Source organism: Cebidichthys violaceus, unplaced genomic scaffold (assembly GCF_023349555.1).
Source record: "Cebidichthys violaceus isolate CVI_PGR_0920_01 unplaced genomic scaffold, fCebVio1.0.p SCAF_5, whole genome shotgun sequence".
In the NCBI taxonomy this organism is placed as follows: Eukaryota; Metazoa; Chordata; class Actinopteri; order Perciformes; family Stichaeidae; genus Cebidichthys; species Cebidichthys violaceus.
The window spans coordinates 3,977,613-3,993,853 of NW_027176705.1; the positions used below are offsets into that span (position 1 = coordinate 3,977,613).

The 16,241-nt window shown below is 39.3% G+C and overlaps 1 protein-coding gene across 1 annotated transcript; it reads left to right on the forward strand.

Annotated features, from left to right (window-relative positions):
* Positions 1-13,780: 13,780 nt before the first annotated feature.
* serf2b (small EDRK-rich factor 2b) lies at positions 13,781-15,454 on the forward strand. The gene is made up of 3 exons (XM_068731084.1): positions 13,781-13,914; positions 14,785-14,893; positions 15,031-15,454. The coding sequence occupies exons 1-3, from the start codon at positions 13,908-13,910 to the stop codon at positions 15,116-15,118; spliced, it is 204 nt and encodes a 67-aa protein (XP_068587185.1). The 5' UTR covers positions 13,781-13,907; the 3' UTR covers positions 15,119-15,454.
* The last annotated feature ends 787 nt before the right edge of the window (positions 15,455-16,241 follow it).

Consider the following 16,241-nt stretch of genomic DNA (forward strand, 5'->3'; position numbering starts at 1 on the left):
CCCACTCCATTATGACTGTTATGGAGTTACTTTCTAACATGCTCAAACTGAAGCAAAGATGTCACAAAGTAAGGTTAAGTCTTTGAAGTTGTTGTGCACACAGTAAAAAAAATATGTAATGCATGCATATTCATAATTTAAATGATAAAGTTATAAGGCATTGGCATTCGCAACCAGACAGGTGAGACTCGACAAACCTCATGAACGTTTCTAGTTAGTAGACTGTGGAGAATGCACAGTAAATGTGCTGTTACCATCACTTTCCACTAAATGCATAAGAATAGTGCACTAACTAAAGACATCACAGATTCCATCTTTAAAGTCTTCTATATCTATATCCGTTTCTGAGACATTGAGAGGAAGTCACCTTTTTTTACTTGAAATGTTCATTTATAGAATTTGTGGTCACCACAAACACACATATACCGCATATGTAAACACATATGACATATGTTTTTCATATGCATTCAATGATACACACGAAAAGCATGCACACGCAGGATGAACGCAGTACGTATCACTGCACATTTCACTGTGAAGAATTCCACAAAGACGGTGCAAATGACTCAAAGACTGAGGCTTTGAGTGAGTGTGCAGTGTGCTCATTTATATTCCAGCGTGCATGTGCACACGCACGCATATACACACACCCACACACGCACGCACACACACATTGTTATTTCAGCTGGCAGAGATGGTGTATCAGGCAGAGTGAGAAAGTGCTTACGAATTTGGGAAAGGTATCGGGTTAGACACACCAACGCCTTTTCTGTGAGACGCTAACGCTTTGTCTGGTGTCAAACTCTCACCGGCCGAAAATTTAGATTTTCTTTTTTTGAGTATTTGGTGAAACAGTCTTGTTGTATTTTACAGGATTATCTTAAAGTCTTTTTTTATGTTTTCATGAATTGGTCAGTAGCTTCTGGTCATGAGACTAGAGATTACCGTTGGTTGAAACTTCATGACACCATGCACAGGAATGTGATCTCAAAGGTGAAACCCAAAAGTTAAATGTTGGTGTAGAAAAGAAAAAAAACAACTATAAATCAACGTTTTTTTGTTTTCTTTTAATTACCTGAACAGGTAAAAGGTTACTTATAACTGGGTTGGATAAAGCCTCAGAGTTAAAATCGGTTAAGAATCCTAACATTGTTGCATAAAGCCACACTCGTCTGTAATTCAGAGGTGGAGGAATTTCAGTGCAGTGTGTTACTTTCAAGGCATGTTGGCAGTAGAATGGCAACAAGACCTGTCCATGTCTGACTAAAGGCTGTTGTAAGTAGTCAGTGCCCCACAGAACCAACACGGAAAAAAGTTAATCAATATTTGTTAGCTTAAAAGAATAGTTTGACATTCTGGAAAATACATGAGAGATGAGAAAACTCATACTGTACAGTAAATATGAAGCTGGAGCAAATTAGCTTAGCTCAGCACAAAGAGTGGAAACGGGGAAACAGCTAGCCTGGAACTAAAATCCAATGATCTGCACCTCTAAATGTCACTACCTATCAGTGCTAGGGAATGTTACTTTTAAATGTAAATTTCTATGTTACAGTCTTTCTGAGAAAAGTAACTTTGTAAGAATAGGCTACTTTTGTGTCACCAAAAATGAAAACTCCTTGCGATTCTTTGCACATGTTGGTTATATTGTAACCTTCCGTACTTTTCATTATCAAGTACCCTTACACTGGCAAAAATAAGACCCCCATTTGATAAGTTTTGTCTCAGGGCTTCCCATCTGATTGAAGTTTGTCATTTTAAATGTTTATCACAGAAAGTGTATGAAATCAATGACCAAAGTAGCCATAGATTTTGTCATTGTGTTACTTATGGATGGAATTATTTAGAATTTTTTTTTGCTGAGGACACCATAGAACCCCCTCAAGGAACCCTGGGGGTCCCCAGAGCCTAGTTTGAGAACCACAGGTCTACGGCATCTCTAACTCTGCAGGCAGGAGTGAGAGACGCTTATCCCCCAGACACAGTTATTTAGTTATGTTTTCAAATCTGTTACAAGAGCATCGCAGTGAAATGCAAACTGACTACTTGAATTGTAAACTACGTTTCTCGTTACAACAAAAAGTAATCTTGTTGTTACCCCATGTTACCCCCAACACTGCAAATTTTCACATTCGATCTTGTTTGTTTAATGTGTACAAGAACCGGGTTATGTTCCAGGCTACTTGTTTCCCGTTTCCTGTCTTTGCGCTAAGCTAACTAGCTGTTTGCTGCAGCATCATGAGTATCGTACAGTATTAATCCTCTCATCTAATCCTAGCCAAGAAAGAGAATACGCCTATTTCCCAAAACGTCAAACTATTCCTTTATGGAATGTGATGAGACGGCATGAGACCTTATCTTTTGCTCTGTTAAGCATAACAAAATCCATATCATGTTTTCTTTAACTTGGGTCCAAGGACAAAGACTACAGGTTTACTCAGCAAACTACGTGGATTATGCTCACATCTGAGATTTGCACATTTATTTTCACTGTCTTCAAAGTGAAGGTGGGTGCAAACTTTCCCACAAAGAAACATAACCAGACTTTGGATTCAGCTCGTCATTTCCGCTATGTGTGTGTGTGTGTGTGTGTGTGTGTGTGTGTGTGTCTGTGCCATCACACATGCATATATACACTTGTTGCTAAGCAGACCCAGGTGTTTGGTGTGTTTATTGAGCTCACAGGACCATTACAGCCACCACTTTTACTGTGACTGTACAGGTATGACTGATCATTCCATGCATGAAAAGAGGCAGCAGTCAAACAAAAAGTGCTCTGTGTTGGAAAACATCCTCACAACATCAATGATCTGCAGAGCCGTTGTGCCTTCACGTAGTCAACACTTTTAAGTATTCAGAGAGTTGTTGGCGTCAAGGTTTTATTAATGGTTCGGGTTTGAACAATTATCATGAAACAGATAATAAGATTCGCCCCATCGATATCGTCTGTTTTTGTTTTCTTTCTGTCTTCAAACTGTTTTGTGCAAACACTCAAGCAGTGAATACCAACCACACTGCTGATCTTAAAAGTAGCTGGAAGGTTGATGTCTGTGTCTTTACAGCATAATTGACATAATTGCACAATTTCTGGTTCAAATATCAGTCTGGTCTGGCTTAACCAGCTCTCTGCCACCACACATACAATAGACAACAATGAATGGCGCCTGCCACTGGAGCAGGATTGGGTAATTGTGAGCAGGAGCTGATTTCCCACAACCACAGGGGCACAGTGACAGAGCGATCCAATAAAAGTCAGACACCAGGCTACTGAAGCATATATATCAAGAGACCAGGAAGGGGTTGTCTATAAAACCATGTTTTGGCCAGGCACCAACCTCCGGGACTGAAGAGTGAAGCCAATGAGGAAGTGCCTTAAACTTGCATGATAGTATAGAAGCCTATGAGAAAAAGACTCTCACTTGATTTATTACCTCAGTAAACATTGTAAACATGAGTTTATGGTCTCAATCGCTAGTTTCAAGTCTTCTTCAATACAACATGATGTTCATTTTGTAAATTGTGGTCCCATTAGCAATAAAATAGACCATAAAGCAGGGCAAACTTCTGATTGACATGTTGTCTGGTCTGGAAGTTGTTTGAGTTTTCGTCTTACGACTTTCACCGTTTCACAGTGTAAAAGTTAATTGTAACCTTTTGTTGTTAGGTTATCCTTAGCTCCACCCTCTTGTCCAGATGGCAACAACCAAAAACCAAGATGGTGACGGATAAACTGCTGAACTCGAGGCTTCAAAGCGCCAGTTCACAAACCAATGGGTGAAGTCAAGGTAACTACGTTCACAGTCTGTTTTTGAAGGAGCAGGATAATGTAGGTACCAGACTTTTACACTCAACTATAATCTAATGCCTTTAAAATCCAAGTAGGATGTAGGCTGTAACTGTATTATACATCTACAATATCATTTTGGGGAATTTATTGTCTCAAATGAATAATGAACTGGTTCAATCTTGGATCGGGCAAAATTTGAGCCACAATTAAAACCTCTGAGCAAAGCCTTCTGGCTGACTCACACATCTCTGTGTTTGTAAGAACTAGAAAAAAACAGATCAGCGTGTTCTTTGAGTGTGTGCGTGTATTCACCACATGATGCTACTTCCTTTGAAGCTTGATTAAAGTCCTCGCCTTGTCAAGAGCTGTATTATGTACTGTGACCAGGTAATCACACTTGAAAGTCAAAGGACTAGAGACATACAAAAGAGTTGCACAGTGTCTTAACTCAGAGTTTAGTATCCTACTCCCTCTGTGAATGTTGCTCAGCTGGATGATTGGAGCTGTCTCATCCTGAGCTTCATGGGGGGAGAGGGTGGGGTGGAAGGCTACAGTCATTCAGCCCACTAGTTTCCCCATAGCTCTTTAGGGTCTCGATGAGTCACTCGGGCCACAGACGTCATCTTATTCAGGGCAGGTGCCTTCGTATTGCCACAGCTGCATGACACTTAGAGGAGTGTGAGAGAGAGAAAGAGAGAGAGAGAGAGAGAGAGAGAGAGAGAGAGAGAGAGAGAGAAGACGGATAGACTGAATGTTCAAAAAAATAACAAGACAGAGGAATAAAGGGAAATATCAGACTCATATCTTGGAAATATATCTTCTATTGGTAATTTTTAGTCGAGGATTATTGCTTTTTGAACAATGTAAGACACACTTTGTGTATGCTTGTGAAAGTTCAGATCCAGATGATGATGAACTAGCTATTGTGCCACAAAGCACAAAGGACACCATGCAGCACAACATGATTACGACAGCGGGTGACTGGCAGCTAAAGGGGTTTGCTGGATTTCTGAGGCGGGATGGAGAGCACATAAATCCTGCCCAAGGACAAGCTCTTCTTCCAGTCAGTCTGGGACACAAATGAGCAGAAGCAGTTAAGGTCAACCTGTTTTGGATCTGAGTTACAATTTCATATTGGCATCAGTTCAACTGAAGACAGTGAATGGTAACCTCTGGATATCAGCTTAAAAAGACACGCTTTGACACACTTCTATTAAATAGATTAATGTGCATGTTTCATGCATCATTAAAATAAAACTGTAGATTCCTAGAAAGTTACAAAACCTAAAGTATAATGATATGAGCTTTGGAAAGTGGCCAGAAATACAAAATAGCTAAATTAAAGCTGTAATAATTAATATTTTTGTATTAACAATTGATGGTAGTGACAAACCCACAGATTATTATCACAGGACTCTGCCATTCCCTTCAGCTCTACAGAGCGTTTCAGTGTCAGCTTATTGTTATGGTTTATTCTCGTCAGCTTTGTTTCCAGTTTTCCAATTTCAGTCAAAAAGCTTTAAAAACACTTCCTGAACCAAACAATAGAGTTACCAAGTTAGCAACTAGCTAGTGAACAGAGAGGAGCATTAAGCAGCTAAAGAGTCGGATATTTTTCACCAAAACAGAGCTGAAAGGAGAGTGACTATTAACAAACACAACTCCAAATGAATGAGGATTTTGAGTTCACCATACAGTATCTACTCAAAGGTGATACTATGGCAGGGTTATATGTCCAGTTTGAAGATTACAGTTTTATATTGTGCAGTTTTATATCAATCAACCTTTCACACCAAAATGTACTGTGGGTATTCTTAAAATGCTAATAGCTTTGTCATGTCTTACATCTGCTTTGTAGAATTGAAATGATGGTTAAAATGGCATGAAATAATGAACCCCCACACAACACAGACTGTGTTAAGTATTCATCATTATAGACATTACACACTTATAGCTGAAGAGCCCTGGGAGCAGGATCAAGAGTTAAGGAGAAAGCTACATCTAATTCCACCCTTCATAATATTTGTCTCCACGTGTCCTCTCAGGGAAAAGGCACTGTGTGTATTTGTTACTCCTCGGACCAACAATAATGTGCTTGACTGTACAGAACCCATCTGCTGTGCTCACTTCCCTCTGCTCTGGTCTCAGGAGCCCTCTCTCTCGAGATGGGTAAGAGCTCCCATGTGTCCTGCCACTCAGCTAATTGAGGCCTGGTGAAGGCAAGTTGCCATGGAGGAGACTCCCATGTATGGGATGCTACTTATAGTCTCGCTCTTTTGGGAACACCGGTACGTTCATACTGAACATTAGTATTTATATTTTGCACAAAGAGGAACAGTAGAAACTTTGCCTTTCTTGTCTGAATGATTTCCTCCACATTAATCACATTTGTCTTTATACATGGAAACAACAGCATATATGAACTTATATAAAACTCTTTGTTTAAAGACAATATTGATATTCAAAATCATAATGCTAATGTTAGCTCACACTCGCTGATGGTTAGCTGCTATGTTTACAATGTTGACCATCTTACGTTAACGTGTTAGCATGCTAACGCTTGTTAAAGGAAAAGCTCAGATTTTATGAAGTGGAAATATTCTAAATATAGTGGAGACTTAAAGTGATATAGATGTTTTTTTAGGCGGGCCTATCTTTTAGGTGGCTAAAATGTGTTTTGCTGCTGCCCTCGTCAGCAGCAGTACATTGCCTTCGTCCTGTGCTGTCTATTCCTCCAAACTGCAGGCTTGACTACTGCCATCTACTGCAGGTAATACACTGACTATGGATTAGTACCTCATACAACCCTTCTTCAAGAAATCTGAACTATTAGTAAGTAGCAGTAAGCAGGAGGAACAGCTGAGGCTGATGAGAATGTAGTGTTTGTTTTTCAGATTTTTGGTCATAAACCAAAAGATTTTGACCTTTTCCCCCTAATGTCACGGCAATCCATCCAATACTTTCGAGCCATTTCATTAAACCACAAATGTCAACCTCATGGTGGCCTTAGAGGGAAAGTCAGGGGAACACCACAACAATTGAGGTCTATCATATGTGCACCATGAATGTCTTTACAAAATGTCAATTCATCCAACACTTGTTGAGATATTTCAGTTAAACCAAAGTGGTGGACTAAACAAGCAGTATTTCCCTTTATGAAAGCCTAACTGCTAGCAGTGTTAAAAACTCCAATCAATAACATTTTGTCATACGTACTTTGCTTTTACCTTAATTTGAGCTGCACATGTAGCAACATGTATTGCATTGAACAACACATTTTGTTAAGTCTTCTTGAAAGTAACATTCTGTCACATCACATCCTCCTAGTATGTGTTGCACATTGTGTACTAAACACGGTGTCAGCCATAACAATGTGTTGTAGGAGACGCACTGATGAGCTCTGTGGAATCAGGGGCATCTCCTGCATACAGAGTATTTTCAGTGAGTCGTCACTGGTCGTCCTCTAGATTTCACAGAGATGGAATAATTCTCTGTACTTTACATGCAGAGTGGGAGCCGTTAGTCAGATCGTCAGTCGCTGGAACCAACCAAGACGAGTCAGCCAGGAGACAGTGGTGAGCTCATGCACAGCAGAAGGACGAAGAGACGGAGATGACAACAGAGACATTTTAAGCAGAAAATTAAGGAAATATGTTAGCACAAATAAATAAAAGCAGACATGGTCTTATTCTGACAGTTGAGGATGTTTGTCTGTCTAGATTTATCCCATTTCCCAAATCAATTTGATGTTGAACCAGGCAACCTTGTCAGAGGCACTTGGTATGATCCACACCAGCCACTGTTATCTAGTCTTCCCTATAATCCTGGACATCGTGTATTAACAGAGAAATGGCTGTGTTACCTTGGCAACCATTTGAAAACACATCATCTGGACAATGTCATGATTTCATTTCATTATTGTAATGAGACCAGTTTTGGCTTAAGTCCATTTTAACAACATGGGCAATGAAAATCCATAAAACAGCATTATGGATTTGTCTACAGGCTTTGTTCTTTTTAGTCAAAGAATCAAAGAAGCAATGTTGAGGACTTCTTAACAACAGCCTGTTGTGTTTACAGTTGATTTGGCCCACTCAGTCATTTGATGCAGTTACTTAAACTAGGATACAAACACAAGACACACACGGAAGACGACAGAATGTACGTCTGGTGTAAATTTAGGGAAATAAAGCCATCATTTTCTCCCTTGGATGACTGCTATTGTTCCACGCCAAGTGAAAGAACATTCAATTAAGCTGTATCAAAAGGACACGCTGTCACGTTTAGCTGCACACTGCAACATAGCGGTGTAAAATCTGCCGTTTACATGAGGGAAAACCGATTTGTGAATCAGCGGATCAAATTGAATTTGTTACTCTTTTCCTGCTAATCTCACAATGTTCACTTGGTGTCACAGCTCATGTCATAGGCATTGTATTTGTGACAGCTCTGATTCACAGATTCACTTCATTTCTCTGTGGTTTCAGCCAGTTACATCCATAGTTCTGTCAGTGAAATTCAACCCAGCCTGATTTCCAAACCTGCTGGCTTGTGCTTCAGTGTTTCCACAGCACAGGGTCAGCCAGTGCAACATCTGCACTCCAGGAGAAATTACCTTGACGCTCACGTGTCTTCTTTTGTCCCCAAATAACTTTTGATCAAGTTGACTAGTTCCCCGCAAGGCCGTTAGACCCTAGATAAAAGGGGAAACAATGGGTCTACTGAAATGGTTTCAAGTAAATAAGGCGAGAGAGGGAGTGAGGATTCTACAGACGAATGGGAAAAGGTCATTTTGTCTGGCTCCCAAACAGCAAAACCTCCCTCCTCCACCTTCCTCTTTAATCAGTGCAAGAAACAGATGGATTAAAGCTTTCTTTGTGTTTATGACTCAACAACCTTTTATTGTTCACATGGATATTTTAATATTATTAACAGTGATGTTTCCGTTATGTCTAAGCCGTAAAGAGAAGAAAAGGAAAGGACTATGTCTTGAGTTAACTAAAAGCCTAAAAAGCTAAAAGTGGATCACATGATCTAACTGAAGGTTACAGACATTATTCTTTGTAATCAATAACTCCATCCCCTCACACTGTGCGCCCATACATCAGCCAATCTCTATCTTGTCAAGAAATCCCCTCATTTTGGCAGAGGAGCCAACACACATGCAAACATGCCCCATTTCCACTAACAAAGTAACACATTAACCCACTTTCATGTTCTTTTTCACAATGTAAACTGTGTTTTGTTAGTTAAAAGTGTTATGTTCATTGCAGAGGAAAACAAAGGCCAAGTGAAATAAATCCCTGCATTTCACATTATAGAAGATGATACCCATGAGAGCTGCATACATTTTTACCAGCCTAAAGAAACAGCAAATTTGAAAACCTCTTTGCAGTGATTGAACTCAGAATATGTTTATTTTTTATATTAAAATAATTCTTATTTAACTGATACAGATATTAATCTAGTGCCATCATCAGGTCAACATTTTACTTTGTTCCATACATTAGTTTATGACCAGATTTCTGCCAAACCTTTCCATCAGCAAAAGTTAGCATGCTAACACGCTAAACTAAACATTGCACCTGTTAAAAATCAGCATGTAGCCATCGTCATTTTGAGAATTTTAACCTGCTGATGATAGTATTTAGCTCAAAGCACTGTTGTGAACTATAGCCTCACAGCACTGCTAGAATGGCTGCAGACTAGGTTTATTTAACCATTCAACTACATTCAACAGTATTTTGCAATACAGAATACACAAATATGTAAAGGCATATAACGGTAATACCACCTACATTGCATCTTGTATCAACATTTTCAGGAAAATGTTCATTTTGAACATGTTCAATGCTCACAGTCAATGGTTTAAAAATATCTAAATATTGAGAAGTGAAAAAGCTTTAACACATTACTTTGGTTAAGAAATGCAGTAAATGATAATGTATGTAAAGACCAAATACAGCTATACCTTTAAAAACATTTACAGTTCCAACAGTCAGAAAACAGAGGTTTTTAGAAGAAAAATAAATGTACAGTAGTTTGCAAAACAGCAAACAGACAACATAATAACTTCACAGGCAAATGTCAAAATTAGCTCCAACAATCAGGACACGAGGGACATTAAGGCGATGCAGAAGACGGGATCAGCAAGGCCCATCAATCATTCATGACAGCAGGCAGGACTCTGGCAGCGTGATGGATGACAGCGGTGAAATGAGACAGAGAGGAATGCACCATACGTCCAGCTTGTCACACTATACTGCCACACATCAGTGCCTCAACCACTTCATGAGCAGCAAAGACCGCTCCAAACAGTGCAGCCTATTCATGAAGACGGTGCAATCAAATGTTGGAGGAGAAATTAATGAGGGTTGTCTTGTCCTCGCATCATAAGCACTCAACAACTCCACTATTTCACGAATCATCTATCTCCTGTTTGGACTGAAAAAGAAAAAGAAAATCTGTCCAAACACATTAACAGTTAAAACAACAAATCCCCTTGCTTTTGAATCTTGACATAATTATTCCACAGCACATACTAGTCAAATATGCACACACATGTTGTCGGGCCAAACCGAACAGTTTACTTCTGTGTGATCATGTGAATGTCTGTCACTAAGTAGTCAGTGTGGAAAAGTGCTGGAGGTAATGAGAGGGCAAAGACTCTTACTGTTAATATGAAATCTCCCTGTTAAATTTAGTATGAAATTAATGAAAAACATAGTTTTTCCTCCCCATCATCTCCATTTGATTAAATTGTGGACACAACTGCAGCTGCAGCTGCAGCTCACACAAGAACTGCATTAACATTCGAAGGCTTTGTAAAAGCAGAAGCAGTCAACATTGTCAAAATTACCAGGTGGCGATAATTGGGTATGGAGACAGAAATAGTTTGCTTTAAGCAGGATGCTGTCACTGAAAGCAGCTGTGGGGAAAACAAGTCAAAGGCAGACATCCTGGGCTGTGCTGTGTCGCCAGCAGCCCAATAAACTGACCACAGTGTTCAACATGCTGTTCTACACGCTGTTAAAGTCGTCATGCTCCAGCACGCAAGTGGCATGAAAAAGCCATTCCTCAATTCTCTTTTGACCAAAGTTCTCACTTTCTCACTCTATTTCTAAAATACAAGGCAGTCAGGAATAGCTGAGCCCTTAAGAGTGACTGAAACTAGTAATATGAGTCTATTTCACAGAAATAGATCTTTGGCAAAGAAAAAAAGAAGCTGTGTCAAATAAACCATATAAAATCGTATGCAAGTATATAAAATGTACTGTTTATGGGTAATGGAAATCATTAATGTCCTGACAAGTCAGAGCAATCAGGAAAGGATTATGCCACAGATGTCCATTGCCATATGTCATTAGAAAGTAGCTGTTGGATGGTTCATCATTTTTGCAAAAGTAAGATATTTCATAAAAACTAGATATCTATTAGGTGAATAATTCTTGAAAAATGTAAAAAAGTAAGATGAGTTTTGGAACTATTGAAAGCAGGTAATGTTTTTAACAATGCTAGTGGCGTGATGGTCGTTGTTTCATTCAAATAAGCAGCGATCTCTCCTCCAGGAGACCGCTGTTCATTCCTCATGTGAAACAAGAAGTCGGTGTTGATTTGTTTGTCACGTAGCTTGCTTAATGTAGTTTTGGCACATCTGTGGTAATTTTAACTTAAATGACCCTAACCTAACTAAGTTATTTTTGTTCCCTAAACCTAACTAAATATTTCACAATCGTTTTATGAACCTAACCAAGTAGTTTTCTTGCCTAAACCTAACTGAGTAGTTTTCTTGAACTTAATGGTGATTATTATTTACATCCTTCTCCTATTAATGGGGCTGCTAGTACTCAACTGCATTCCTTAATTTTTTACAGCAGTTTGAGCTGCAGTCTCTTTGTCAGGTCAAATATTTTTGCAAAATATGCTGCACTTGTACAGTGAAAGCACAGAAATCAACATTTCTGTTCAGTGACAATGTGTGACCACCTGTCAAAAAGACATTTATAAATGATTGCTCATTATGTTTGAGGAAACATGGTTTTGACCTCTTTGATAAGAAACATGACAGAAAGGTTTCTGGGCTCTACTTTTATTTTTTACTTTTAAAGTAAGTTTTTAGCTGAACATCCTTAAATAAATAATATCCAGAGCGCTGCAGACCAGAAGAATCTTATAGCATATCATTAAACTCAAAGAAGACCTTTTTCTTAACCCAAATAGACTGTTGGCTAGACAATCACAGCAGTAGTTTGATGGCTCATTGTATTCAAACAGTAATTATGTCCTTAAAATACAGTATTTTTCTTTCAGTAAAGAAACAGCCCTGTCTTCATTCTCCTCCTACGGCTCACTTCCACCACTATGAACACGTTTTAGCATTTATATTCCAGATGCAATATGCAGGCTGTATAGTTGTTATCATCTCGACAACCGTGAACTTGTGTTTCCAGTACTTCTCTAAAACATGCACATATATTTTTTTTATGTCTTTGTTGATTCTGATGACAAATATCTTGTTTTTAAACTTGTCATGTCATTTAACCAAATGGAGCTGCAGACAATCAGAAGTTTCCCTCCAGGTGAAACAGATGTGCTGAATACTCCTGAGGCAGTTGTTTGACTGTGGCATGGCCTAGTGCATTAGGCCCACAGGAGGTTGTCTTCTATTCATAGTTTCAGTGTCTGGGTAGTATTTCAGTTTTGGGCAGACATGAGTCAGTCATCTAGCATATTTAATTGCCAGATGGTCCATAAAATCACTGTACCAAAACTGCAAGGAAAACATCATGTGGTTCTTATTGTAGAACCGAAATAAAACAATTAACAACATTCCATTTCACACTTTAACCCAGGGCAAGGCAATACTTCAATATTATCACTGGAATCATACTGTGGTGATTTGATCACATTTTTATAAACATTTATGTTAATTGTCCAGGCATATTTAACAGTAAGAAAATCAGCATACTCTGGTTATTGTTTTTCCAGTGTGTTTCATCTTGTGTAATACACAACAATGAACACTTGATTGCGCTGATCATCAGTTATTTTGCATGTAATCTATCTATTTTGGCATTTGATACTTTTATTATTACATACTTTTGAAATGATTGGTAGTCCTATAGCTTCTGTGTCAAGAATATCAACTTAGATGGCAGCTTGAGAGCCTTCATTTCTAAATTTACTTTGGCTTGGTCTGCCACCTGCTGGCTCTTTTATAGTACGTTTTAAGGAGATAGCTGTGGACTGTGATTCAAGTTAATGTCTCATTGAATGGAGTTTATTGAATCTACATTACAAATGTGGCCAAAATCAAATTTGCCAAATGTTTGTCAGTAACAGAAGAGACACCCATGGGCATCTATGTACACTAAATGCAACAAATTGAACGCAAATCAAATTAATCTGAATACTGTTTTACACCGGATACAAAGCAACTGTGTACAAAGCATGTAGGCCTCTACATGTCTCTATACGTGTCTCCCACCCTGGCGCTGACCCAGGATGACGGAAGAGGAGAAGAAAAGCCACTCTACGACAGTGCCAGGCTTCATGTCTTTCAATCAAAGCCTCGGATTCAGTAGGCTTGATAACAGTTTGACAAACCTTCTTTGTGTGATTGCTGGAGCCATAAAACACTACAAAATAAACTACAGATGCAAAACAAACTAAGAAATCAATTATGAAATTGTAATTATGACCGCAGTTACATTTGGCAGTATGTAAAACGTATCAATTGTATGTACTTATTTGTGTAAAATAACTTATAATATAATAATATACTTAATTCATTTTTGAACACATGCCTTTCCTTCTAAAAAGTTGTATACTGATTGTGCTATTCCCACTCTTACTTATATAAAGGATTTGAATGATTTAGAATGTGTTATTGTGCCACAATCGCTTTTGTAGTATTAAACTGACGATTGCCTCGCGCATGCGCCGTGCAATCTGGGAGAGAGACGTAACGTTCTGGTTCTCGCACGGAAGTCTCGCGCATACTCAGTAGCCTCAGAGGCGCAACGAAACAGCGACTGGAGCGACGAGAAGGGAACCGACGGCCCTTTGGCTGAGCTGAACTATTTGGACTTTTTGGACGAAAGAAGCGGCGGTTACTAAAATGACCAGTGGGTATCGACATATATTTTGATTGTAAGGCCTCTGTGTACTCTGTTGGGTTGCTTGTAGTCTGTGCGCGTTGTTTTCTACCGGGCATTAGCCATGGCCACCGCCGACCCGGGCTCCGTCTATTTGCTGAAAAAGAACGTAACTTATTTCACGGAATTCATGCCAGTATTGTCACCCTTGGTTTATGAATCACGCACACCGATGGACGTGCTGTCTTTTGAAGGGTGAAAAGGAGTAGATGGGCTCATGTTAATGTCACATATCTGTGTCTGAACGCACATTATGTGCGTCGAACGTTTGTCAACAACGATGTGCCAATGGGTCGTTCGCTGTCCAGCTGTTAGTCGGTGCCTCGGCCCACTGGAAACGAATAGTTACCAGAGACTTAACATGGATCTTTGTGTATCAACGCGGCTCGTAGCTGACAGCAGACTTTTTTTTTTTTTTTTAATTTACGAATACGTGACTCTGCCTTCGTTGCTTGTCTTTGATTATTAGAGTGGTTCGTCGATCCGTGACACGACGGTAGAGGCTTTACTGCCCTCTGCGCTGTTGTTCAGGCATGAAGCTGCTCTTCAGCGCCTCTCTGCCACGTCGGCTGCTTTTTTTGGGGGGGGGGGGGTTTGCACCATTTTTATTCCTGCCATCATACAGTCGTACAATGTGAACTGACTGCGTGTCACTTTAAAGCCTGTCTTGTAGACAACGTCTTTTTAAAGGTGTGACACTTGTTTTGTTTTTGTTTTTGCTGTTGAGTAATGGAGGTGTTTTTTTTAAGGGTGTAGCTCACATTCCCGATGAGTTCCTCATTTAAATGCCATTTGTTCTGTTCATTTAGTTTTTCTTCCACCCTGTTGTCTGTCATGCAGGAGGAAACCAACGTGAGCTTGCACGTGCGAAGAATGCCAAAAAAAGTACTGACCAGGGTAGAGGGAAGAGGGGCGACGATGGACTCTCTGCTGCTGCTCGGAAGCAGAGGTAGACACCGCTCTGTGTGACAATAAACAAAATGTGATGCACACTTGATTTTTGCAGCATCAAAACAAAGTGTGTTTTACAGTAGAATCTGTCCTTCCAAAGTCTATTCTGTCTGTAAATGTCCCTCTCTCCCCAAGGGATGCCGAGATAATGCAACAGAAGCAGAAAAAGTCGGGTGGAGGGGGGAAAGAAGAAAAGAAGCCACCAAGTCCGAGTAAAGAATGAAGTGGGAGACAAATTCAACTCAGTGCTTCAATAACATCCCGTGTTTAGCATTCTTCCTCATATTTATAAGAATGGTCATTTTTATCTAGCCTCAAGAATCTAGGATCCTACATTCTTCCCCATGGCAAATGACATGCTTGTTGGATTTATTTTTACTTTTGTCTGAGCAAGTTAACGGTTGTCCCACGTTGGTGCTGCATGCATAGAAGCATCAGTGGTGTAAGCAGCAGCAGCAGGAGAAAGAAGAACAACTCTTGACACAAGCACCTACGTAACAGTTGTGTATTTTTGTACAAAAATGTCCCCTGCTGGTTTCAAATAAAGTGTATCTTTTTAGTTCATGCTTGCTTGAGTTATTCTGAATGTTGAAGACAGTTTGTGTAATATTGTTACATGATCTGTAATACTGTTGTGGGGCATTGAAGGGTTGGCGTTTACTTTTTAATTATGTTAGCGACATCACGTAGCATATTTTTTTAATGGCACCACATTGACATCTGGTATTTGGATAGTTTGACTTCATGCTTTGATACATTTTTTTTCATATAGAAATTAAAAGTAAAGATACACTGCAACTACTTTATAGATTTCAACAAACAAAAAATGTCACCCAGGCCCTTGAAACCAGTTAAACCAGGCACATAACTAAACAGTTCAATCTATTAATAGCATTTTCTGGATGGACAAGTTAAAATATTAAAACATTAATTCACTAATGATTGAATGATGAACTTTTCCCTTTATTTACATTCTGTTAAAATAGGTGCATCGACATTGGCTTTAATCAAGTTTGTCGAGATGCACTCAACAATCGGACAAAAGAGCCAATTAACTTAAAGATAGACACTTTGTTTTATTCTGATCTGTCTTCATGAATGCAGATTTAAAGTAGTCAGTCAAATAAGCCAAGGCAAATTAAGAAATGTGCATAATCATTTTGCCACAGCTTTTTCTTGCAGCCTTTCTGTGATGGGAAGGAATATGATGACTTTACAGGATAAACTGGTTGTATCTGCTGCAAGTACAGAAATCACTGCCCATGGCCTCCTACCGCCAGTGATGTCAGTGTCTGTGATGTGTGCATCCCAGAAAAATAGTACAGTGGCCATTATGGGCACAGTAC